At 50.5% G+C, this 26446-nt stretch overlaps 1 protein-coding gene across 1 annotated transcript; it reads right to left on the bottom strand.

The window, feature by feature from the left end:
- Nucleotides 1-3712: 3712 nt before the first annotated feature.
- CALB2 (calbindin 2) lies at nucleotides 3713-25655 on the bottom strand. The gene is made up of 11 exons (XM_016197732.2): nucleotides 25562-25655; nucleotides 15836-15912; nucleotides 14264-14353; nucleotides 12354-12434; nucleotides 9128-9184; nucleotides 8532-8609; nucleotides 7972-8027; nucleotides 7636-7675; nucleotides 7418-7471; nucleotides 6588-6659; nucleotides 3713-4410 (listed from the first exon to the last, which is right to left on the bottom strand). Exons 1-11 carry the CDS (start codon nucleotides 25653-25655, stop codon nucleotides 4294-4296), a joined length of 816 nt encoding a protein of 271 aa, XP_016053218.1. The 3' UTR covers nucleotides 3713-4293.
- Nucleotides 25656-26446: the final 791 nt, after the last annotated feature.

Genomic DNA, 26446 nt, shown 5'->3' with positions numbered 1-26446 from the left:
CTGGGTTTACTGATCAACACCATTGGCTATAATGTGGAAGGTTATTCTAGATGATAGAGACTCTGTGTCTTAGCAGAAAACTTTTTGGTGCTTTATGTTGAATTTGTCATGTCCTAGAATAGGTTATTTTAAAACACACTGAACAGAAACTCCTCACTTATGAACAGGCTATGTCTATACTTCTCTGCTTATCTTAATTATTTCATAAGCCAAGCCTGCATAGGTGTGTTTTTTTTAGAAAAAAGAAAATTAAGATATTATTTACCTTTTTAGAGAGTTAAGTCAATGGGTGTTAGTATATTTATTGGCTGTGCAACCACCACCACTATCTAATTCTACCTAATTTCAGAACATTTTCAAAATGAAACCCCATGCCCGTTAGCAGTCACTCCCTGTTACTCTCTCCCCACCCGCAGCCCCTGGGAACCATGAATCTACTTTCAGTCTCAATGTATTTGCCTATTCTGGACATTTCGTGTAAATGGAATTATACCATATGTGGCCTTTTGTGGTTGGCTTTTTTGCTTAGCACAGTGTTTTTGAAGTTCATCCATGTTGTAGCATATATCAGTGTTTCATTGCATTTTATGGGTGAATAATCTGCCGTTGTATGGATTTACCACATTTTGTTTATCCATTCATCAGCTGATGGACGGTTGGGTTGTTTCCACTTTTTGGCTATTTTGAATTATGCTGCTATGAGCATTTGTGTGTAAGTTTTTATGTGGACCTATATCTTCAATACTATTGGGTCTGTGTACTTTTAAAAATTTTATCAATTAAATGGGTAACCAAGGTTTGTTTGTCAAGAGCCTATGATCACATATTAGTCAAGTGCCTGAATCTCTTCTGACAACTCTTCAGGTTTTGCCTTCGCAAATAATTTAATAAATATAGAAAAAAAATGAAAGGGAACTTTCAGGATATCTTTTACACCTCCGATGATCTTTGAGATTTCCCAGAGGAGCTCTGGAAAATCACAGAGATTTGTTTTTGCACCTTACTAAAAAAGATGCTAGGAATGATTAGGTTTGTTTGATAAGTTACGATTGTAAGATTTGCATGAGGAGAGTTGTCAGATCAGAAGACATGTTCAGCTTTCCTGAGCTTAAGCTTATACGGATGAACTGTTAATGGATTTTAGACATTGTATGTTTGTTCTGTGGGGAGTCCCTGGCCGTTTGTCAGTCCCCCACTGCCCACATGTTTTTACCCTCAGGGAAAACACTCATCTAAAGTCTTATGAAATAGTTCTGGCCTATACCCTGATAGAGAAGGTTACGCCCTCCATGCTGATATCGTTGGTTAGAGTGATAAATTCATCATGGCCATGAAGTCGCCGCCACCTGTTTTTGTTTACTGTGGTGCTTGTCTGAGGCTCGGCTCTAAGACGCAGGCCGCAGCTCGTGTCTTCAATGAAAAAAAGGACAGTCTTAGAGCTCATAGTAATGACTGTACCACGTACTTCAAACCACCCATACCTTAGAGGGTGGCCTCTTGGATGCAGGCTTCTGAGCTGACATCGCTTAAGCAACTCTCAGACAATACCCGGGGGCCGAGCCAGGATTTCCAGGGTTCCTCTTAGGTTAGAAGCAGATGGCTTCAGGAGAGCGGACTGCTAACCCAAGGTCCAGCGGGACAGGAATGAATGACACAGGGCTGCATGAAGGGGAGGAGGAATTCCCTCGTGGTTGTAAACTCTCGGTGCTGTTGATTTAATGCTCTGTGAGGAACCCTTTCCTCCTCTTCAGCTCCCCATCACCCACAATTTAGTAGACTCGGCTTTTGTAAATGGAAATAAAACTCCGCAAAATTATATTTGGCTTCTCACTGGTGTGCAGTGGTATCTCCTTGTGGCTTTCGCTTGCATTTCCCTACTGTGTTTGCCGTTCACATCTGCCCTTCTGAGAGATGGCAGGAGCTGAGATGTTGAAGGATTCTCGCACACCGTCCTTTCCAAGCGTCTCATTCTACAGATGGGGAGCTTGAGACCCAGAAAGGGGGTGTCTGGCCCACTTCTCCCAGCAGACTGTGGCCTCCCAATGAAGCAAAGGGCAGGCGTAAGGAGGACCGAGCACCCTAGGCCAGGCTTTTGGGCACTTTTCAGCACCTTGACCTCTTCAGCGCCACCCCTGCCCCTGGAGGTGAGCTCCGGGGCCGGGGCAGACCAAATTGCTCCCTCGGGGTGTCTGCCAGGTTTGGAGGGCTCAGGTCCCCAAAGAGGAGGCAGTATACCAGGTGGCCCTCTTCTCTGAGGGGCGGCTGGGTGAGTAGGACTTCACAGGTTTGGAACCAACTGAGTCCTGCGAGCCCTGGGCAGCCCCTGGATGCCCAGCTGGGAGTAGAGGCAGCAGCCACAGTAAATATTGTCCCCGCGGCTACCACTGGGTCATGCCGTGCGCCAGGCACTGTGCTACGCGCGTGCACCTGGGATTATCTTCGTCCTCACAGAAGCACCGAGGGAGACACATCCTTACCCATGCTCCACACTGGGACAGGAACACGGGTGGGCAGGGCTGTGTTTTTGCCTATGTATTTACTTCGTGTTGCTGCTGTAACCAATCATCACAAATTTGGTGGCTTAAAACAACACGAATGTGCCCCAGTCAGTGTGGCGCAGTGGTCGGAGTGTCGGCCCACACACCAGAGGGTCGCAGGTATGATTACCAGTCAAGGGCATGTACCTGGGTTGCAGGTTCTCTCCAGGGGCACGTGAGGGAGGCAGCTGATCGACGTGTCTCTCTCTCCCCACCCCTTCCCTTCCACTCTCTCTAAAAAAAAAAAGAAAAAAAAATCAGTGGAAAAAATATCCTCAGGTGCAGATTAACAACAACGAAAACCTACCATGAGTGTATTATCTTGCAGCTCTGGAGGTCAGAAATCCAAAATGGGCTAAAATGGAGGAGTTGGCCGGCTCTAAGGGAGAATGTTTCCCTGCCTTTCCTGGTTTCTAGGTGCTTCCCGCCTGCACCTGGAAGGTTGGCTGAGTCTGTCTCACACGCGTCACTCTGACGTGCTTTTCTCTTTCACATCTAAGGACCCTCGCGATGACTTTGGGCTCACCTGGGTAATTCAGGGTCATCAAGTCAGGTGATTCGAAACCTTAATTCTGCTTTGCCAGGTAACATAATGTATTCACCACGTCTGAAGATTAGGGCTCAGACATCTTTGGGGGCCATTATTCTGGGAGTTGAGGGGTACTAGGGAGGAGGAGGTTTGAAGGAATGGCACCCCTAGGAGGGTGGGTTGAGCAGATGCGGGCAGAGCCGCAGGGCACGAGCACACCGGCCTTGAGGCTGCAGTTCTAGCTGGGAGGTGGCGAGGGTGGGGACAGACAGCCGAACACATACCCCGTCCCAGGGTCATAGTGCTATGGAGAAAGATATGCCTGGGAGGGGGCTCTTTATTACCTTCAGTTTCAGTGGAGACAGTCACAGCACCTCTCAAAGGATTAACAGAAACACCCCAGGTGAGCTCTTTAGCACAATACTGGAGATGCAGAAACAAACATGGGACAAAGAAGTAATGGGGTGACATAGAGGCAAGCAGTGACTCTCGAGTGAAAGCCCAGAGTCCTGGGGTCCCACGCCCTGGTCTAGTGGTTACACCCCAGTTGGGGGTCCTGATGACCTTTCCCCACCCACGAGTCCAGGCTCTCTCTTAGGCAAGAAGAGCTGCTAGCCGTAGAAAGAAGCTGACCACTTGACCAGCAGAATGTTCCCATTTTATTGTCTGTAAACTCTTCTTTGGTAAACAAGAAGACAAGGAACCCAAGGAGAAAAGGAGCATGCGGAGTCAAGAAGACAAAGAGAGGACGGTGCCCTCCACAGACAGGAACTCCGAGAAGACAACTACACCATTAGCAAGGTGGCGGATGGAATTGGAAGTTTGGGGTCGGCGGTGGCATGGGGGAGAGGCGCAGGGGAGTGGGAGGGGAGGGTCCACTCTGTTGGACATAGAAGCCTAAATCATACAGCAAATGAGCTCATGCATCACAGCAAAGAGAATCGGGGAACACCCCCTCCCACACCCTGTCCACCTTCCATGTGGTTGGCTGGTACCCCACTGTGGGCAGAGCCATGTGCCCGGTCAGGTCAGGGTTGGGTTGGAGGGGGGCTCCAGGATGCCCGTCAACAGCCCATCCTCCATCTCTCCTTTCCTGCTCTGTAGGCTGGTGTGTGCAGGTTGCAGGGGTGCGGGGAGGAGCGCCCATGATCTCCAGGTCTGGGTAGAAGTGTCAGGGCAGCAGGGGCAGGATTTGGGGAAGGCGGAGAAGCAGCCCCTGTCCCCCCTTTACATGGGGGCCTCGCTGCAGAGGACAATCTCCAGGTCCTTGCGGTAGAGCTTCCCCGCCTCGGCCAAGGACATGACGCTCTTTCTGTAGTTGGTGAGCTCTTGGATATTCATTTCCTAGGAGACCCAGAGAGAGGGTGAGCGAGGGTAAGAGCAGGCTCAGTGGGTGGCATCACGCAAATGGCCCACCTACTCATTCACAGTCACACCCGACAGGGCCTAAAGTTGTGAAGTCCCTGGAAATGTCACCTAATTCATAACATTGGGGCGTGCCTGATTAGGTACCAAGGATGGGACCCCAAATATTGACTCCCAGCTTGAGAAGACACCCCTCCTCCCCAGTTTAGTGTGACATCAGGAGTCAGCATCAAGGGCGGGGCTGCTTACTTCCTACGTCTAAAAGTTTACGCGGGAAGCTGGGTAGGCCTGTCACAAGTTGCAATTGCCTTAGGAATTCTAAGAAATATAGAAGTTTGACCCCATCAGCCTATCCCTCAGGAGCCTCCAACATTATTCTGCTCAGGAAACAGATTACAGCTCACACACCATCAAAATGGAACGTGCACCTGCCATGAGTTCACCAAAAATAGCCTTTCCCTGCCCAGCTCAAGTGCTGCTATTCACAGCCACCCAGCTCTCTCTGCAGATTCATCCTCTGCATCCCCAGGTGCCAAGTTGGAAGCTGGCTATAGGTGGAAGGCTCCTAGGTAAACAACGTTATGAACATCTGTGTTTTCTAACTTTTAGCATCTGACTCTATTCTTGTTTCCACATCTCCAGTGAACCTGTGCAGCCATGTGAGTTGTCTTCAGTGGTAATCGAGAAAGAGCCTAGTCAGGTGATGACCAGGAAATCCAGGTCTCTCCAGAGAACTAACACCTGCCTTCGGGGTCCATCGGCCCCAGGCATAAGGCAGGGCCACATGGAGAATAATTATGCCTCATCAATACAATTACAGTTAAAGATATTTTCCATTATGATGCCCAACATTCCTTGGGTACATAAAAGTGCATAAATAATTTTCTTCTAGAATTTGGTGCCTGGAAAAACTGTGCCATGTTCAGACATTTCCAGAGTACTTCCTTCTTCCTAGGAAAAATATTTTCTGCCTCTTTCAAAAAGCAATTGTGGGTAACATGAAAAAAAATAATAAATGCAGGATGGAAGAAATGAAGGATGATACTCAGGATAAAGATAAAGAGGTCAGAAGCAATCAGAAAAGGGAGACAGACTCAGAGGCTGCAATGAATTCCCCCCCTCCCCCCTTAAGCTGAGCAGTAAATTTAGCTCTTGCCTGGCAGCCAAGGCAGCTAGACAATGCAAGGTATTACAGAGTGTTCATCTTCTAATTAAAGAAAGCAAAATCTTTTGCTCAAGGGAAGACGTTTTCCAGGAGGTGATGGACGACTGCTGCAAAGGCTCGCCTCTGGCTCTTGTCTCACCTGACCCCTCCCGCCCAGGACACCACCTGAGCCCACAGAGGGCCTCCTGGGGTCTGTCCACTAGGCAACAGGCCAGGCAAAGCAAAGGAGTTCAGGCTCCCTGTTTGCTCTGAAGGGAACAAATGCTTCCGTGGCTCCCATCAGCCCCTTGCCCAGCTCAGATTCTACAGTGAATTGATTCAGAATACCCTCACCTCCTACTGGGCACCGCTCTCCAAAACTCTCCTTGTGTCAAAAAGTCTTTTTTTTGTTGGCAAGGTGGCTGACACTTCCATGAGCTGGGCCAGCCAAAACTGCCCTTCCCTGGTCATAGCATCATTCACAACAGCCAACAGGTGGAAGCAACCTAAGTGTCACCCACAGATGAATGGGTAAACATTTGTGATACAGACACATAGTGGAATATTATTCAGCCTTCAAAAGGAAGGGAATTCTGACACATCCTACCACAGATGAGCCGTGAGGGTACTATGCTAAGTGAAATAAGCCAGTCACACACACACACACACACACACACACACACACACACAAATACTGTATGATTCTACCTATGGCAGGTCCCTAGAGTTGTCAAATTTATAGAGCCAGAAGGTGGAGTGGTGGTTGCCAAGGGCTGGGGAGGGAAGGGTGGGGAGCTGTCATTGAATGAGTATGGAGTTTCAGCTTTGCCAGATGAAAAGAGTTCTGGGGGTGGATGGTGGTGATGGTTGCACAACCTGATAAATGCATTTGACAGCACTGAGCTGCACCCTGAAATAGGGCCGATCAGAGGGGAGCAGAGGGCACTCCACGGCGCTCCTCCCCATCCCTCCCTCAGGAGCTGCCATCGCCCCAGGCCTGGGCTCCGCTCACCTTCTTGTTTTTCTCGTACAGATCCTTCAGAAGGGCGTCCAGCTCATTCTCGTCAATGTAGCCGCTTCCGTCCTGGTGGCGGGTGCAGAGAGTCAGCAGAGCTAGCGCTCGGCCCCAGGACCCCTGGCTTTGCCTCTTGCTTCCCCCACCCATTCATTCTAACCTTCACTCTGCGCTAAAGGACGTGCTCAGACCATGTGGTGCCCGAATAACAGGCCCCTTCCCGACTTCACCAGTCAAAGCAGGAACGGGACACTTCAGGGCAAACTTCGGGTAGCTTTTCATTCCGATGTCTTCATTTGCATTGCAAATGTAAGTGAGGCTCAGGAAGCATTTAGCTAACTGAGTGTCACATCCCCTAATGAGATGTCAGGATGAGCGAGGGGCTGGCTACCTGAAGCTTACCTCCAACCCTTCCGTTATAAGGAGGACATTGGAGCCACATGGGCGGGGGACAGCTAAGGGAGGGGTGATGAGTGGTACCCTCTCGTTCCCAACGTCCTAGAAAAACAACTGGCATCATGACCTGGCAGCAGGAGAGTGATACTGGGCACCTCCTCCCTATGGCCCCCCCAAACCCAATCACACCCCAGCTCTGAACAGAACTCTCTACCATGGACTATTCTCTCTTGTACTTTTAAGGAACCAAAACCTTGGGTCCCACAGGCCATGGATCACGATGACATTGATCTTTTCACACAGCAGAAGATGCTGTGGGGAATCAAAAGGGACAGGAAGAGACCACATGGCCCCAGGTGCCCCCTGACAGATCGTCTGTTCCTTAGGATGGGGCATCCTGCGTTTCCATCCCACACTCTCCTTCCTCTTACCTTGTCGTAAAATGTGAAGATGGCGTTGAACTCCTCTGAGGTCAGCTTCATGCCCTGGAAGGCCCAAGGTATTAGAGAGAGAAGCAAAATCTCCATATGTGTGTGTGTGCGTGTGTGTGTGTGTGTGTGTGTGTATTGGGGGGCAGGAGGGTGGAAGGTGAAACTCAGGAGGGATGAGAGGACGGGAGGAATCAAGAAAAGCAAAGTGGCTCTTTTACCTGAAATTTAAGCAGGAAGTTTTCCTGTACAGGCAAGAGTCTGGAAAGAAAATGTTAGAGCAGAGATTAGGAAGCAGAGCAGAGGGGAGAACAGCTCGCACCTGAGGGGTGCAGAAGCAGAGTCTGTAGTTATGAAAACGATCTCTAAGCACTTAATAACCTGGAGTTAGTGGAAAGTTCTAAAACGAAGGAGACAGGCACATTGAGGTGTTGACCTTCACAATTCTATCTAGCTTTGTTTTGAGCTTCATGAGGCCTGACCTGCCACCTTTCCTTGATGGATCTTAGAGATAGGGATGGTAGCACAGGACACTGGGGTTGAGGGCAGGCACTTACCGAGACATCTCTGAGAGGCCCAGTTTCCCATCGCCATTCAAGTCAAACATCCGTAGCTGTTGGGGACAGAAAGAGGAACTTGGGTTATTTTCTTTGACCTCTCATGTGGGACCTTGCTCTGCCATCCCTTCTACTGGAGAGGGAGGAAGATGGGTGGAGCCTGCTCAGGCCTCCTCTGGGGTCACCTGGAGGCCAGGGACCAGCATGGTCTAAATTGGTCACTGGGGAGACAGTAAGGACTTGGTCACTGTGCCTCTCTGCCCTCCTCAGGGAGCAGGTGGAGAGGATAGCAGGCCAGCCCCAAAGCCCACCCTCTCCAAGTTTATCTTCTCCAGCGCTGTGGAGGTTGTCATGGAAACAGATGCTCCTGGTCTCAGTGAGTACCTCAGAGAGAGGGTATGTGGGGCCATGAGCTAGAGTCCCTTTTCCAGCTGCCACTAGGAGTCGCTTCACCTGAGCCCGAACAATCAGCCAACAAAAGACCCTGCAAACTGGAATCCCACTGGCTTGGGGCCCACGTCCTGCATCCCTGGGGGAGAGGGACACTTCTGCCCACTCACTATGGTTTGGGTGTACTCTTGGAGCTTGGGTTCATCATACGGCCTGTTGGCCTTCTTCAGCAGGTCAGACAGGAATCCCTGGAATACAAAAGGCCTCTTCAGAGCCCCTGACTCAGTCACTCAGTCGTTCATGCTATTTACATAGTTTACATCCCTCATAATCCCCTAACCCTTTTACGCTTGTGTGGTGACCTTGGAGGCCTGGAGGTGGCTCCTGGAAGCAACCTCACCCCATAGGAAAGGCAGCAGAAACTAGCTCTGGCTTCTCAGAGAGCCCAGGACACAGGGCTAAGCAGTGCCTGGGGATCACAGGTCCCAGATGTACAAGCCAGAAGGCCAATCTGCTGGGGTTGCCTTGAGGATGCCTGTCCTGGGGACTGTGTGCAGAGGAATGGGGTTTGGTTGAACCCGGTGGCCCTACAGCTCCATATTAATGAGTTCATATGGCTGCCCTGAGCCAGACCTGAGTCTAAATTGACCAAAACCCAGGTTCCTCACCCAATGTCTCCTCCTTCCCCAGGTTCCTTAAACCACCACCGCTTTGGCCCCAGTCCCATCCTCCGCACCCTCCACACCCTCTTCAAGGCCCATCCTACCTTGAGCTCGTTGGCTTCAATGTAGCCACTTCTGTCGGTGTCATACTTCCGCCAGGCCTGCAATGAGAATGCCAACCTACTCGCAAAGGCCTACCCCCATCTGTAAGCCTCCCTCCATTCCCCTCTAATGGCCCAGGCAAGCCTTGACAGTCAAGAACATTACAGTGGGGTGGGGATGTAGAGATGGTCTAGCCTAGTCCCTGGCACGCTGCAGATAAAGAAACGTGGGAAGGTGTCTTGGCCAAGGTCACATGAAGAAGGAAGAACATGCTGGGCCAAGGTCTCCCTACTCTAGCTGGCTAAAGGTCTGAGTCTCCTATTTTTTCTTTTTGTCTTTTCTTTTCTTAGGAAACCACCCCTCTCCCATGCTCAATTCATATGGTTCAAGAGGGGCTGACCCCCATCTTCAGAGGTAAGCATATGACCTAGCTCTGGATCATAGGTCCCTTTTGGGTTCCCATCCCATACTGGTTCCAGGCTCTGGTGCATATGTTGGGTCCCTGTGAGGAACCAGGGCACTGCCTGCTGACCACAGCATCTGGGGGATCAAAGAGAAGCAGAGCTTCAGCAGGTGACGTGGGTCTGACCACCTTCCTCCTTTTCTGGCCATCTGAGCAGCAGCAGACATTACACAGGAGAAACAAGGAAAAACAGTTGTTGCAGCTCTAAAATGTCCACACATTCTTCACCTCCCTTCTGAAGGTGGAGCCTGATTCCCCTCCTCGGATGGAGGCTGGGCTGAGTAACTCGGTTCCAATGAATCGAGTGTGGCGGACATGACAGTGTGACTTTCAAGACTGGCTCACAAAGGCACTGAGGCTCCCTTCTTGTTTTCTGTTGGGTCACCCACTCTGGAGGAAGCCAGCGGCTGTGTTGTGAGGACACTCTAGCAGCCCTATAGAAAGGCTTTCTGTAGTGAGGAACTGAGGGTTCTAGAAACGATTTTTTCCCTTCATTGGTTCTGAGTTTTAAAAAGTTATGAGACATGAGCAAGACCCAATAAAAGGGTGGGCTTATACTACAGACAACATGGGTCGATGGTATTTGATGAGACGGGTGTGTTTTCTCTGGGGGGAAAAATGCCCTGTTCTATCAAAATATTCCTTCCCATGCCCGGAAAGCCCATCCTTGAAGAACTACTAAGAAATACATGCAGGTTTTCAAATACGGCTTCACCAACCAGGGGCGTGTATTTAGTGCATTAGAATTTAGTTCACCTAGGTTGAGTCTTGACTGGGAAAAAAGCAGCCAGCCCCCAAATTGCCTAAAGAGAGGATAACCTGAAAGGAGCCCAGTCTTCGCACAAACCAAAGCATCTGGCTGCTTTTGGGGGTGAGATCATCCCAGCTGGTCTGACCTAATCTCCCTCCCCCCTGGGCCCGCCCCACCTCCACCCCAGGGGCTGGCCTCTCCCCCCTCCAGCACTTTGTGTTCATCCATCAGCAGGTCATTATGCTATTCCCCTTCAAGAAAAAGAGTTAGAGGCCTGGGCTTTGTGAAATCTCAAAGAAATCCTGAGGTGTCACTAAAATTAGAAATTAAAATGTTGTGCTGAGCAGCAGGAGCTGATAGCACAAGCCTTTCAGGGCTACCGAGGGACCATTTCTTGTTTCCAGCTGGTAAAAATGGAGCGAATGGACAACCCCACGAGGGGATGGTCCTGTAGGATGGTGGGGTCCCAGGAAACTTGGGGGGGGGGTGGCTCAGTAGATATGCTGAAGCTTAAAAGTAGTCAGGTAAGAATATGGAATAATGTCAATTACACAGAAACCACTGATCTGGGGGGGGGGGTGAGTTGCCTCTCTTTAAGCAACTCTGTCCCCTGCAAGCTGTCATCATCTGCATTTCCCACATCAGAGGTGGGACCGAGGCCACCTTTGGCTGTCTCCCTATCAGGGAAGGAGCAGTCAGGCATAATGCTCCCTTTTCCATAGACAGAAAAATGGACTCTCACAGAAACAGCACCCTGACAAGTGTAAAGTATATTCAGACCCCCCCCACCCTCCCACCCCCAGACAGGCAAGAGAAGATCCAAGAATCCAGAATATCAATTACCAGCTTATGGAATTTTGCCATCTTGAAAAAACTGGAGAAAATCCTTTAAAGCCCCATAAAATTAAATCCTTATCAGATGCTCGGGCAAGCTGCCACTGAAAAAATGACTCCTGGGCCTGAGAAGAGGCTATTTCTAACCGACTGTATGCGGGGAACTCACTTCGAGGTGGGCTAGCTCTCTCGTTGTTTTCGGCAGTGACTCACTGAGAGGGGGTGACTGGTGGCTGGAAATGGATTTAACATGATGAATGGCAACTCGAGGCAAACTGAAGGCCAGCCATCGTTTATCACAGCAGGCAGTGCGTGTGGGGCATGGGTTGAATTTCACTCCAAGGGACACATACATTTAATGGCCAGGGTGCAGAGCCCCAGAAAAAAAAACACACAAAAATAATTGGTGGTTTGCTGGCCATCAGGATTAGTAATATATTTGGTTGAACCATATGGAATTTCCAATTCTTGTAAGTAAAAAAGGGTTAAAGACCAGCAATTTCACATGGTTCAACCTACTGGTTGAATATTACTCAAAGACAGTTGAGTTTGGAGGTCCTCTTTGGTGTGATCTAAAGAATAGGCAATGCTCATTTAAAAGGGGCCAGCAAAGCTCAGGCCGCAGTCAAAGATCAAACCTGGAAGATACTGGGACCTGGAATCCTCACTGGGCTTTTCAGCTTTAGGATGGAGCATAAATCTATCCTTCCCAAGCATGTTCCTCGGAACTCAGACCCTCAGGGACACTAATGGCACCGAGTGAGAAGAAAGTATGAGTGATCCTAGAGCCAAACCGAAGGAAACGAAGGAAACGGGTCTCTTTAGCTGCAGGATCTGGAGCCCATAACATGCAAATGTCTGTGACAAATCCCCAGAGGGCGATAGCATTTACACAGCATTTCCCAAATGCACGCGACCTGGTGACCCCAGCCTGCCTCTCCTCCTGTTCCCCACACTTTAAAGAGCACCCGCATCCCGCATCACCCGGGGGGCTTGTTAAAACCTAGATTCTGAGTCAGTGAGTCAGGGGCCCAGCATGTCCAACAAGCGCCCAGGTGACGGAGACGCTGATGCTGCTGGCCCAGAGTAGCGGTGCCCTAAGGGCTTCAGTGTCCTGGGGCCACCCCCAGGCCTCGGGGGGCCTGGCTCTGAACCAGGGGGGGCAGCCCCTCGGCCTCACCTCCATGAACTCGGCGCTGGAGCCCACGTGCTGCCTGAAGCACAGAAGGAAGTTCTCCTCGGTGGGCAGGATCTGCGCCAGCTGTGGGGATCAGAGAGCGACAGTAACATTTATGGAGGCCCTGCCGGGGAGCAGAGCAGACTTTCCTGTAGGAAGAGTGGAAAATGGCCAGTGGCGAGGCCGCGTGGGAGTCGCATTTTGCTTCCTTCCTGAGATCAGGCCTTCAAAGGGGAAGAAGGATGTTCTGAGAAGTGCATCTTTGTCTCCCCAAACCTTAGGCTATGAACAGCTGGAGGCACAGAAAGTGGTGCCAAGTACCCAGATTCAAAAGCATGCTCAGTAGATTATCCCATATACATAACTTCCTAAAGTATGCAAACCCATCTGTGATTGGTGGTTGCTGGCGAAGGATGGTCTGCACCAGGCGAAGGAATGTTTTTGGATGAAAGAAATGCTGAATCTTGATTTGGTGGTGATTATATGGCTTCTACAACTATGTAAACTCATAGTTTACATGTAAACTATTTAAACTCAACTATGTACATTTCAGATTGATTCAACTGATGCAATTTTTTGTTATGTAAATTATACCTCAACAAATCTTTTTAAAAATGCAAGTACTCTTGTTCAGTAAACCCTGCTGGCTGCCCACCCAACTGGCCTTCCCTCCCCCCCTTCTGCTCCCAGCATCCTTGGTCGAAGGCAAATCCGGATTAGTTTCAGGGAAATGTGCTATTTCCCATGCCAGTGACTGGCTTATGGGTAGGCATGTAACCTAGTCCTGGCCAGTGAAATGTGAGGGGTCTGCTGCGGGTACTCCTGGGAAAGGTTTCCTTGCTCTTATGAAGGACCAAATGAGATGAGCCCTTTCAGCATCTGGATGTGGATGTGATGCCTGGAACTGCTGCAGCTAGCTTGGGGATGAAGCTGTTTTAGGGGCAGAGAAGCAGAGCTGGACACCTGGCCTCCTTCACCCAGAGTCAACCCTACCCATGGCCTATCTCATCAGGAGCCTCTCATAGTTTAACCCATGAAAGCAAACCAAAACCTAAATAAATAGCCAAAACAGCCAGCCAGGCTTTCCCAAGTAACGCAACCCCTTAAGTATAGCCAATCAGGTAATTTCCTCGCTTTGTTTCTGCCTCTTCTCTATAAAAGTCTCTCCCTTAGCTCCTGTTGGTGGAGTGTTTCCAGTCTGGTGCTGCCCAATTCCAATAGATTTTTGCTAAAAAAAAAAAAAAAAAAATCTTAAAATTTCTAATGCCTCAATTTGTCTTTTAACAATATGTATATAGCTATTCCTATGTGAATGCATGTGTGTATATTATATATAAAATATGTTATGCATAAGTTATATATGCTATGTATAATATATATACAGGGTGGACAAAAGTAGGTTTACAGTTGTATGTGGAACATAGAATTTATTCTTGTATTATTATTTATTTATTATTGTATTATTTGTATTATTATTACTGTTATTATTTCATATCCTTACTTATGATTTATCTTTTAGGCAATGATGGCTGGCAGTTTAACTTACTTTTGCCCACCCCTGTATTATACAAATTTTGCATTTAAAAAAATGTTGCTTTTGGGTGCCTTTAGGTGGGGCATGAATGCTCCTGTTCCGGTCTTCACCCTCTCTTCTGTCGTAAGCTGGGCTCATCACATATTTACAACCCCTGCTGGGCCCTGAGAGCATTTAAGGTCTTCATCCCAGTCTTAGGCCAGTGTTTGTTGCTTCCTTCTTTGTGGGACTCAGAAAAAGCCCCCTTTGTGCTCAGGGTGGGGGTGGGGCTTTACGATCACCACCTAATTTAGATCCCTAGTCGGATGCTTGCCCATGGGAGAGACACGGGTGACATGGCCCTTCCCACACAGCTCTTAGCCAGGACAGCAGGACTCACCTCTGCCATCTCGATTTTCCCATCCGAGTTTTTGTCATACTTCTGCATGAACGCCTTCATCTTCTCCCCCAAGTTGTCACTCTTTGACACCTGTGAAAAGACAAAGGGGGCTGATTTTGCCCCTGGGTCCCACGTGAACCATGGATCTCTCACCCTCTGGTGCAGCAGTGGTGGGAATCATTTTACACCCTAGATACGCAGGCATGGAACCGGGTCGAGCCAATGCCCCGAGTGATCCTTCCAGATCCAGTGGCCTCTTCTTTGAGGCTCAGTCACATCATTTTCGAGGGAGAATAGGTGTGTTCTGTACCATGTCATTAAACACACCCCTCTGCCTTTGAGATGGATTAAACCACAACCCTTATTTGAAGGGCGAGGCTCCAACTACTCACGTGAGAACTGAGGCCCCAACATTTTACTGTGGCAGCTTCTAATAAAATCCAACTTAGTCCAGGGGCCCCCAACAGGTTCTACGCACTCCACCAAAGCAAGGTGCATTGCTCATTTTCATCTTTAAAGACTAACTGGCAATTCCACAATATTTTTAACTCTGATTTTATGCAAGGAAGAAAGTGAGGAGAAAGTCTTCATACAGCTGAAGGGTAACTTATTTATTTTTTTAAATCCTCACCAAGGATACTTTTTCCATTGCTTTTCAGAGAGAGTGGAAGGGAGGGGGGAGAGAGCAATATCAACATGAGACACATCGATTGGTTGCCTCCCCCACGTGCCCTGACCAGGGCCGTGGATTGAGCCTGCAACCGAGGTATGTGCCCTTGGCTAGAATTGAACTGAGATCCTTCAGTCCGCAGGCCGATGCTCTAACCACTGAGCCAAACTGGCTAGGGCTAGCTGAAGAGTAATTTAAATCATCTACTAGATTACTGTCACTACTGGAAAGGCAAAGCACTTCAAAACTTCCGTTAGCCCATGGTTGCCTATCTTAAATGCAAGGCTCTCTTGAAGTTCTCAAACCTTCCCTTGACTTGGGTGCTGCTGATACATCATTTGCATTAATGAGCTCTTCCTCATGCCTAATCAATAACGAATCTATTTGGCCAGCTGATGCCTCTCCTTCACTTCTCTGATGACTCTGGGGAGGGCTGTGGGCTTCCTAAGACAGGGCCATGGGGAATTCCACTAGTCCTTAGAGTCTTTTCTGAATCCCTTCTATTGATTTTCACCTTTAACTCGTCTCAATTTGCTAATATTTATTCGTTTATCAATATTTATTGCTTTACATTTAGGTATGTAAAGCATCTTAGACAGGCTGTGGACTCTCCACTAGGAAAAAATACTTTTATATACATATATACAGACACAAGCTTTGGAGTTTTGAGGGGTCCATCAACCCGTTGTCCATTCATGAATACCCCTCAATCCTAGACACCCAGTGATAGTGAGATAAGGTACTCTTTTTAGGGAGTATTCCATTTTAAAAAAATCCTTACAAGTAAAAGAAAAACTCTAAGGGTCAAGACCAGAGCTGTCAGGCCAGCTGATAGGATACATAACTTGGCCACGGTCAGGATGACAGAAATCCCACGCGATGGGATAGGGCGCTGGGCTTACCATGCCGGAGCCTTTTCTTGCCTTCTCCAGCTCTTGGAAAAAGTTTTCTAGTTCTTTACCTTCAATATACCCATTTCCTGCAAAGATAGCAAAGAAAAAAAAGCACTTAACCTCAGAGCTACATAGTTAAGACCAATGTGGGGGTGGGTAGGGGTGGGGGGAAGTGGGGACCTTTACAGAGAACTTCTCCTCACTAGTCAACAAGCAGGTTCTTGGGCACCCCTGGACTGTGAGGGATGCGGGTCCTGCCCTCAGGCATTTGCAACTGTAGAGATAGGAGATCAATAACCATGCATCTTTGGGGTATGCATTCAGTAGTCAGAGAACACTGGCAGGGACCAGCACCAGAGGTGAGCAGGAGCTGGGAGCTGTCCATAACCAGCCAGGCAAGCAGCAGGAGCTGGAGACGTACAGGGGACAACAGGTCCTCAGCATCCAGGTTTGTCAGCAGGTGGTGGCCTTGGTCACCTGAATGAGGTCAGAAGCAGAACTTGGGTCTCTGGGGTGAACCCCTGAAATCTATGTCCACCTGGAACCTCAGAATGTGACCTTATTTGGAAATTGGTTCTTTGCCGTGATGCAATTAGTTAAAATGAACTCGTACTAGACTAGGATGGGCCCTAAATCCAATGACGTGTTCTTATAAGAAGGCCGTGTAAGAACAAAGACACACAAGGAAGTAGCCACGTGAAGACAGAGGCAGAGATCGGAGTGAGGCATCTCCAAGCTGAGGAGCACCATGGATCGCTGGCCACTAGAAGCCAGGAGAAAGACACAGAATCCGATGCCCCTCAGAGCCTGGAACCAATACTGCTGACACCTTGATTTTGGACTGCAAGCCTCCAGAACTATGAGATGATAAATTTCTGTTGTTTTAAGTCACCCAGTTTGTGGTAGTTTTCAGATCTCTAGGAAACTTATAAATAAGGAAAGAGTGAAAAGAGAAAGGCAGGATCTCTCCTGTGGAATGGGACACCAGAGTCAGTCAGTCACAGGGATTAAGCACAGGAGAGGCAACCCACTGCAGAGCAATGAATAGCAGAGCTCTGAAGTCTGTGCACACAGATTCAAACCCTGGTTCTGCTGCACTTACCAGCTCTATGACTTTGGGAAAGTTACTCAACCTATCTGGGTTATTTTAATTAAATGGGATTTTTGGATCTAAATCCCATCACCTAACTCGTTATGAGTGCACTATAGATGTTGCTATTGTTTGAGTTCAATGGCCAGACCCTGTGTATAAGATGGGAACCAATCTGGATAAAAAGTGCTTTTCAGGACCAGGTCCCAAGGTCAAAGCCTGATTTGTAAGATTAAATAGTGAGAAGTCCTTTAGGTTCTCAAGTCTTGAACCCAGATAACCTAGGGACCAGGGAGAGCTTTCTGTGATTTGAAATCTCCTGGGATCTTAAAAAATATGAACGACTGGCTCCTACCCCCCAACATTCTGATGTAATTGGTTTGGGGTGTGAACTACGCATCGTGATTTTTTAAAAACTTTCCAAGGTGATTTCAATGTCCAGCAAGTTGGAAACCGCTGGCCTAAAGTTATCAAGTTCCAACTCTGCTCTAAAGCAAGGTTCCCATGTAGAATATTCAACTTGTGCAGGAAAGGGGGATGGCAGCTAGCTTGCTTCAGGGGTCAATGGAATTAAAAACTAAACAAATAAAACAGAGGAGTATTTGCCCTGGTCTTAGTGGGGGCTGTGGGGGGCGAGTGGTGTGTGTTCCTCCCCAACTCTCCCCCTGGCACCCCCTGAGAATTTAGATTCCGAATAGTCTCCAAGGCGCCCTCTAGTGGATAAGATGCCACAATTGTATGTAAAGTCACGTGAGATAAACAATGTAATTTTTGTCTGCAGGGAAATGCTGTGATTATAATTAGGGGAAAACGAGACTTGAGTTCCCCCCCGCCCTGCCCCCAAGATAGAGTAGTCATCTTTCTTCTAGGATGTTCTGCAAAGCTTCTTGGAAGAGCTGGAATTTCAGGAGTGTGTGTCTAATAGCCTGTGAGGCCCATCCGAGGTGGGGAGCAAGGGAGGGGAGAGGAAGGAGGGGGGACTTTCTAGGCACAAAGGGAGTCATCTGGTTAGTTGATAACTCCTGAGCTGGAGAAACAAGTTCTCTTTCCCTTCCTGGCCACTCCCTGCAGTGATCTGGCTGTTCTCCCATTTCTCAGGCAGAAAGCTTGAGGTAAGCTCTGAGCCCAGGTGCAGCTTCCAGAAGCCCAAGGCTGGGGTTGGAGAGGCGGCTCCGAGCTTGCACTGTGAGCATGCGCGAAGTGGAGGCCTCAGGTGGCCGGAGCCAGGGCTGGGCTGACCCCTGAGCGAGTGTGTCTGTTTATCAGCCTATTAGGAGGTGGCCGAATGACTGTGGGCTACTTGGACAGGTGGGCAGGGGAGGCCTCTCTGAGAAGCCCCAGCTCCTGGGCAGAGGGAGGAGAAAGGGAGGAGTGGAGTCAGAGGCAGAGAGAGGGGCCAGGAGCTGGGACCCCGTCTCTGGAGAGAGAGCCCCCTCCTGAATCTGGCCTGAGCAGCACCAGCGGCAGGAGACGCCCAGAGGCTGGATGAGCCCCTCTTGCCAAGCTAAGTGTTCCCCCAGCACCTCCCTCTGTGTACCCCAACAAAGGGGCAGAAATGTGGTTCAATTCAACAACAAGCTTTTACTTTTTTGAACTGAACAGTTCAACGTTATGGCTGGAGCTCAGGGAGCTATAGCCACGTTCTAGATATGGGCCTATTTTTCAAGAGCATTTAATGGTCTACTGGGGGGAGCCAGCCAGACAAGAATGACGTGACTCTAGCAGCTGAAGAGGAAAGCAGAGATTAGGCAGACAGGCAGGGGCTGCAGGGCCCCGAGGGGCATCCTCTACCTGCGGGTGGGGGGTGGAGGGAGGGGGGAGGCCTTGCTACTTTGGCCTCGCTCAGAGCAACTCCCATCCATGGTCCAGGAGGCGCCCACTACCCGAGGCTGGGGTGGAGGCTCGTTGGCTTATCTCCTTCCAGGGAGGACTTTAGCACCGGGCACCTTTGCTTTTTCTATGACTCTCTTATGGGGTGGGGAGTGGGGTGACTGGCCACCAAGCAAATCTCATGTGGATGGGTATCTATATGGATGTGGTTACCATGGCAACTGTCACTCCTAACTTCCTATCAAAACTATTCTGTGAACCTTAGGAAGAGAGGCTGGGTAGGAGCCAGGGACCCTGCACCCTTCCTTACTCTACTCTTGCTATCATTCTTCACCACCACTGTGCCTTAGTTTCTCCAAATTTAAAGTGAGACAACACTGCTTTACAATTAATTTGGCCGTAAACACTTGGAAAGCCTCCACTGAAGGATGCCCCGACCACAATGGATAGATGCCTGCTTGTTTCTCCTGAGACGTGTGAGTCCAGATTTTCTAGGAACTGAACAGGAGAGAGGAACCCGAGTAAGAGGCATAATTCTACCATCAGCTCTGTGACTGTCCATGTGACACGGAGCAAATCAGTTTCTCTGAGCCTCAATTTCTTTTTCTTTTCTTTTTTTTTTTTTTTTTTTGGTTAATTCTTACCCAAGGGTATTTTTTCCATTAATTTTTAGAGAGAGTGGAAGGGAAGAAGAGGGAGAGACAGAGAAACATCAATGTGAGAGAGACACATGGATTGCTTGCCTCTTGCACAGGCCCCGACCAGGCTGGGAATAGAACCTGCAACCCAGGCATGTGCCCTTGACTGGGAATCAAACCCGTGATCCTTTGGTGTGTGGGCTGACGCTCTAACCACTGCACACACCAGCCAGGACATCGGAGCCTCAATTTCTTGATCTCTGAATTGGGTATAACTACTTATGCCCTTCCTCCTTTCTAGGGCTATTGCGGGAGCCACACAAGGTAATGCCGCAAAAGCATCTGGAAAATGTGAAATCCCACTAAATGGAAAGCACCATTTTTATACTGTACTCTGAAGGTCTGTGAACCAATCCCTGGCTGCGAACCCTTTGGCTCAATGGCAGCTGTCTTTAGGGTGCTGGTTCCTAGCCCAGGCTGGGTATTGGAATAACCTGGGAAGCTTTCACAACATCAGGGCTGCCTAGGCCCCATCCACAGAGCTTCTATTTAATTGATGAGGTGAGAGCCTCCCGTGGGCATGTTTTCCAAAGCTCTCCAGGTGATTCTAATGCGCAGCCGGGGTTCAGAGCTGCTTCAGGGCGGCGTGTCTCAAATTTCAAGGTAAGAATTACCTGGGGATCTTATTAAAATGAAGACTCTCATTCAGTAGGTCTAAAGTACAAGGGCTCCTGATTGGGGGTGGGGGTGGGGTGGGATCCCAGAGCAAACGGCTGCTGGATGTATGTTCAGACACTTGACTTGTAGTCTGTGTTTCTGGGCTGGGCTGCTTCTGGAACGGTTGCTCTGGAGCTGGGCTGGGTCCCCTGAACCTGCGGACAGCTGGCAGCCCAATGCTGGGCTGATTCCCAGGCGTGGGCGAGGCCAGAAGGATGGGGCAGATTGGACGAGAGAGGAGGGGAGACAGCAGAGAGCCAGAGAGGAGGGGAGAGAGCCGAAGCCAGAGGCCCCAGATGGGACCGGCTGGGCAAAGGAGGACGCGTGACGAAACGGGCCAGGAGAGCCCCCGGGCCAGGCCGGAGAGGCGCTGCTCTTGAAGAGCCTCACGCCTGCTCTATTAACTCTGGCCCCTGAGAATTGGAGGGGGTTCCCCTCTGGGTCTCCTCGGCCCTGGACCTCAGCTAGTGAAACCGCAGGAGTCCAGAGGGTAATAACCAAGGCGAGCAGGCAGGGCTGGGATCCTGGGCTGGCGGCTACCCTGGGGAGGCAGGCTGAAGCACCTTGTTTGTGAAAATGTGTCCCTGCGGCTGCCTCCCGGGGGGACCCAGCTCTTCTCAGACACAGCTGCCTCCCCTGGCTGGTGCAATCACCCTCCACAGAGAGGCAGGGCACTGGAGTGTGGGATCTGCACAGAGGCACCAGCTCAGGGCTGGCAAGCTACGGACTCTCCCCTGCAAAGGGCCTTGTTTATGAAACAAGTGGGGAGTTGGCGGGTGAAGGTGAAGGAGGAGGCAGGGCTGGGGTACTTATTCCTAGGGCTTCCCCCTGATGGGGCAGGAGGCTGCTCCCAGAGAGCCCGAGATCCTGACACCATGCCCCAGTGAGGCACAGGCCCCATGGAGACACCCCGGCAGGGCTAAAAGAAAGCCTCTCAGACAACTTTGACCTTGGGTCCCGGAACCAGAACTCTCTGACTTTAGTGCGCCAAGAAGCAATCATTTTTTATAAATCCTATAATTACCTTATAAATAGCACCGTTACATTGCATTGCAAACGTTGCAGAATTTGTGTAAATACTTAATATATACCAGATATTCTGTGACCCTGTTTGGGCATGTCTTCCCTTTTAGTGTGCCAAGAGCCTTCATTTAATATTCACTACTCCATCAATGCAAGCTGCCAGGCCTCTCTCCACCTCTGAGAGGCGCTGTCATTTAGCTTTCCTCCCCTTCCCCCACTGGGGACAGGAACTTAGCAGTGACTGGAGCTTGGGGGGAGCCTGCCTGGGCACTCAGGTTCTGGAAGTGTCCTCAGTGGTGGGTGGGTTCTGTTATTGCCACTGGGTGTAGAAGAGAGGAGAAAAGACTGGGCTTCCCTCAGCCCCTTGTAGTCCCTCCTCTCACTACTTTTCAAGTCCTCGGGTCCCACACAGATACGGAGTAAGGCTCAGTCCCTGTGAGACACTCAGAGAGCCCCCTGCGTCGCCAGGGCCATCTGGATGAGACAACGCCCAGTGAGTCTGGGCAGATTCCCGCACCTGCAGCCAGGTGTATGTATATATATTTCTTTCAGACGGAGGGGGAGGTGTCCCTAAAGTTATTTTCTTTTACATCTTTCTTGTTTTGCTGATTATACAAGAAGCACATGCTCTTGTGAAGATGTCAGACATTCTGGAAATTAACTTAGAAAATAAAAGAAAATGCCTTTTAATTTTACTTCATCTATCTGCAGGGAGAACCACTATTATGTTATGTTCTTTCAAATACTTTCCGGCAGACATGTTTCATTAATAATAAAGAGGGGGCCCGGCTGGCGTGGCTCAGTGGTTGAGCATCGCCCCACACCCTAAGAGGTCGCTGGTTCGATTCCCAGTCAGAGCACATGCCCGGGTTGTGGGTTCGATCCCCACCTGGGGGTGTGCAGGAGGCAGCGAACAATATTGAACCATCAATGTTCCTCTCTCTCCCCCTTCTCTCTCTAAAATCAATGAAAATACACTTTAAAAAAATAATAAAGATGGGCTCATACTCTAGTAGACTTCTGCTTCAATTTTTAAAATCTTAATAATACACCGTGGACATTTTTCCACCTCATTGTCACTGGTTACATAAGATCCCACTGTAGAGAGCAGCATGATTTGTTTCTGTTCCCTAGTGAAGCACCCCCCCCCAATTCTCAGTATCCCAAAGAACTCAGTAAGGGAGCCCCCGGCTCATAGAAATTCTGCACATGTGCGCGTGTATCTGCGTAGGGTAGATTCTCGGAGTGAGTGGGATTTCTCCTTGGTCCCCTGAGTGTCTGCTGGCCTCTGGGAGAGAAACTATCTGATTACTACAGTTTCAGTTGCTACCAAAGGGCAAAGGCTGAGGCCACCACTTGGCTCCTCATGGGCCTCCTACTGGTCGTCAGCAGAAGAGGAGCCTGGTGGCCCATGTAGTCAGAGCCACACAAAGGGTCAGTGTGAGCTCTGAGCTGGCCACCCCTCGGCCACCTGGGTCTTGCAGAGTGAGAAAGTTCTGACAAAGAAGTGCCCAGGGAGCAACAGCAGAGTGGACTCAGACATGTAAGGCCACCTAAGGGTCACTCCGAGCAGGGAGGTGATGTGGAAGAGCCATAGCCCCACCCAAGGCATAGGGAGGGCTTGGTTGCTACCTTCCCTCGGTCAGTTTTTGAGAGTCAACATCAGAACCCTCCCAAATGCATGACCCTGGCTGACCACTGGGGAGGCGACCGGGGTAGCACAGGGGACTAGGAGACAGGATGCCTGCCCCCTCCACTTTGCTGTGTGTTCTTGTGAAAGAACTTTGCCTCTTTTGAGTCCCAATTTCCCCCCCTTCAAACACCTGCTCCTTCCTTTCTCCACCGAAAGGCTAATGATCATTTTGAAAATAATCTAACTGAGCAAAGTCACCTGGATGGTGATTCTTCCTCCTGGCATCTCTGGGTCTCTGTTTACTGTGGAGCCCAGGAGGGGCGGGGCGGGGGCTCCCTCTCCCTGGTGGCTGTGACTAATTGAGCTCCAGCGAGCTCACTCCTGGGACCCTCCTTTGCAGAGTCTTCCCAATGGTCTTTAAGTTTATGAGCAGCCGCAGGACTCAGGGTTGGAAAGAAACCCCAAGATGAAAACAGAAGCCGGAGTTAGTAAGAGGGAGGCCCAGGCAGGGCAGGGGACGCCCCAGGGGTGAGGTGGCGAGCTCCCTGGCAAGCTTTGGTGTTGCAGAGGGGACAGGTAGGGAAGGTACAGAGCAGGTGGCCCACAGCTTAACTCTGGGTCCTTTGGTGGAGTTCCAGTTTGGCTCTATCCTCACTTTCCCAAGTCACCTCTCTGCTACCGGGCATTTAATCCTTTGCTTGCCTTCCCTGTTAGGTCTACGGTTCCTCCTTGGGGTTGCCCCTAGGTGCTGACCACAGAGGGCAAGAGGCCGCCCGGTGACCAAGAAGCAAGAAGCAAGAAGCAAGCATTTCGCTCCCCTTTCACATCAGAGCAGGAGGGAGCCACAGGTACAACGCCTTTGAAGACTCTTGAGTCTAGGTGCCGCGTAGCTATGCTCCAGCGACACCGAGGTCCCCTTTCAGGAATTAAAGGAACTGCCCATCACCTCTGAGGCTGGGCCAGGGGCTCTCCTGTGGGCAAGAGGGGGGGAAAGCAGGTGTCCAGAAATCCAAGTGGGGAACAGGTGCTGGCCAGTCACCATCACCATCCCCTACCTCGCTACATGACCTGGGAGAAGTCACTTCCATGCCTATTTCCCCATTTACACAAGAGAGTCCTGATCTGCCCAGCAGGCTCAGTGTGCAACTCAAGAAGGTGCGATTGTGTTTTGAAAAGTACCGAGGCTCAGATAAATGTAAGGATTTGCACGGTTATCGAGAGCGCTATTGGTTGTCCACATGAGAATGGGGGGAAAGGAGAACCGTGGAGTCCTCTGTTTATAGCTGACTCATCTGGCAGGAGGCCGGTGGTATAACCTTGGCCACTTGGTAACTTTCCTTGAATCATGCAAGTCTCTGGTGCAGATAAACCAGCAGGGGCACCCTTAGGGAATGTGCTTGTCATCTGGATACTCACAGGCTACGAGCTTCTTAGAGCCCTTTTCACTGAGGGAGTTTTATGGCACCAGCCAGGGACAGAAATACAACCCCTCAGCCCCATTTTACAGATTTAAGCATCTACCCACCTCCTTCAATAATTCATAGGCAGATCGAGGTCCTAGCCCACATATCACATGCCCAGTCCTGCGCCCCCCAGCTTCCTCAAGGGAACAAAACTTCACTCATTAGCCTCCCCAGATATTAACCCCTGACTCTCCAGAGCACTCTGGGCAGGAGAGCTCTGTTTCGCCACCCTCACTCCTGCCCCGCCAAGCTGAGGAAGGGAATGGGGCAGAATTGAGCAGGCCACTCCCTGACCCTCTCTCTGGCTCTCATACCCCCATCTCAATCCCAGGATAAACACCCTGAGCCACTACCTTGCCAATGGTCTGAGATGCCAGAACATTTTAGATGCCCACCCCAGCCAGGGCTTCAGAGGAGGAATATCAGATCACTTAATTTTTTTGGAGTGGTGGAGAAAAAGTCTCCAGCAAAATCAGAAGCCTCTAAAGGGGGGCCTCCCTTTGTGCCTGAGTGTAGACCCTTGGACTCTCAGTGTTGGGAGCCATCTCCAAAGGTCATTCAGTCCAGGCCTCACTTTTTGGGTGAGTCAATGTCAAGACCACACAGAACAGAGGGTTGGTCACTAAGGCATTTTAAATTGTGCTTCCTCCCCACTCAGATGTGGAATCACCCAAAGCTCCCAGGATTATCACCATGAGGGAACATGCCAGGGTGGCACCCCAGCCCTGCCCCCACCATACCCGCTGCTGCTGTGGGTGGGACCGCATGCCTGTGGGGGATGGAATATGGGCAGAGGAAGCCCAGGGGGTGTTCAGGGGCCCAGTGCCATTCTCTACTCCTGCTCCTCGCTAACAGGGCTGGGAGGCTAAGGGTTTCCCTTCAGGATCCCCTAGCTTGCCCCAGGACGGTGACAGGGCTAACCTGGTATTCAACCAAAGGGGAACTTGAAAGAAATGAGTGGGCTTCCGAGACCTGTGGCTGCAGCAGCTGAAGACAGGACGTTACCTTGGAGAGAAAGGCGGGAAGATAAGATGGCAGGGGGGACTCGTGGGGAGCCTTGTCAGCCCAGGCCTCCCCTCTGGGAAAGCACCAACTTGCCCAGAATGAGGCTGCAATAGCCGGTGGGCTCTCTGTCATCGATGTCAGGGAAGAAAAGTTACTGACAGTTATCACCAGAACAGCCAGATGTCTCCCAAACTCAGGACCCGGGTATCAGCAGGCTCTGCAGTCACAGTGCCCCCCTGGAGCAAAAGTACACCTGCAGGCATCAGCAATGCCCCATCCCCTCCACCGCAGGTCCCCTGGGGTCGAATGGGCACAGAAGTTGGGAGCTTTACTGACCGTCTGCGTCAAAGTGCTTCCAGATCTCCAGGAACTGGGACGCCGTCAGCTCGGCCAGGTGCAGGTAGGGGGGCTGCTGCTGCGGGCCAGCCATGGCGAGCGGCTCGGGGACCTCGGGCACCGCGCTCTCCTGCGCACTCCGCGCTCAGCCAGGTCCTGCGCGCCACGCCGCCTTTATATACAGTCCCGAGGCTGTGCCGGCGCCCGGCCTCCAGCAGGGGGCGCGCGCGCTCAGAGGATCGGCCTGGGTCGCGGTGGGGCGGTGGCCGCCCGGGAGCTCCGCTGGGGTTCCCAGGAGGGTGGCAGGGAGGGAGCAAGTCTGCTGGGGGACCGCTCAGGGCCGGGCCGGGGAGACAGAGGCTCTTAGGTGCAAAGGGGAGTGAGGCTGCACGTGCCTCCCCCCCCCCCTGACCACCTGGGGTGCAGCTCCCACGCATTATCGTTAGCAGCAGCAATAACGACAGCATCAATAATGACAATACGTTTGAGAAGTATTTAGCACCGGGACTTTGGAGTTCACTAGGTCTCTCTCATGCGTCCATTGCTCTGACCTTTCCATGGCAGGAAGACCAGGGACCACTTTTCTGATATGGGGACTTAAGATTCCAAATGACTAAATGCCCAGCAAATAACTGGCGAGCAAGGGTTTGAACCCAGCTCTATTTTCAGGTGCTCTCATGGCCCCTTAATGGGGCCAGGTCTTGGGGGGAAGCCAAGCGGTCTCAAAGCTCTTCTGGGGGTGGCTAGAATTGGGGCCAACCAGGGAGAATCCAGATGGGAGTGGAGGAGGGGCTTCTGTCCCCTGGGTCTTGGGTTTTGCCCTTCCTGGTGCCTCTCTCCACCGCTGGTACTTGCCCCGGCCTGGACAGGCCCCGGGGGCTTTTA

Source organism: Miniopterus natalensis, chromosome 18 (genome assembly GCF_054644295.1).
Source record: "Miniopterus natalensis isolate mMinNat1 chromosome 18, mMinNat1.hap1, whole genome shotgun sequence".
Taxonomy (NCBI): domain Eukaryota; kingdom Metazoa; phylum Chordata; class Mammalia; order Chiroptera; family Miniopteridae; genus Miniopterus; species Miniopterus natalensis.
The sequence above is the reverse complement of the archived record's forward strand: the minus strand, read 5'-3'. Positions and strand labels throughout refer to the sequence as shown.

Bases quoted from the DNA above. Each gene is read 5' to 3' on its own strand.
- CALB2 (XM_016197732.2), bottom strand. From the start codon at position 25,655: ATGGCTGGCCCGCAGCAGCAGCCCCCCTACCTGCACCTGGCCGAGCTG. The intron at 14,354-15,835 runs GTAAGCCCAGCG...GTCTTTTCACAG, and splicing joins CAAGAAAAGGCTCCGGCATG to GTGTCAAAGAGTGACAACTT. The intron at 7,676-7,971 runs GTAAGTGCCTGC...TTTTCTTTCCAG, and splicing joins GGCCTCTCAGAGATGTCTCG to ACTCTTGCCTGTACAGGAAA.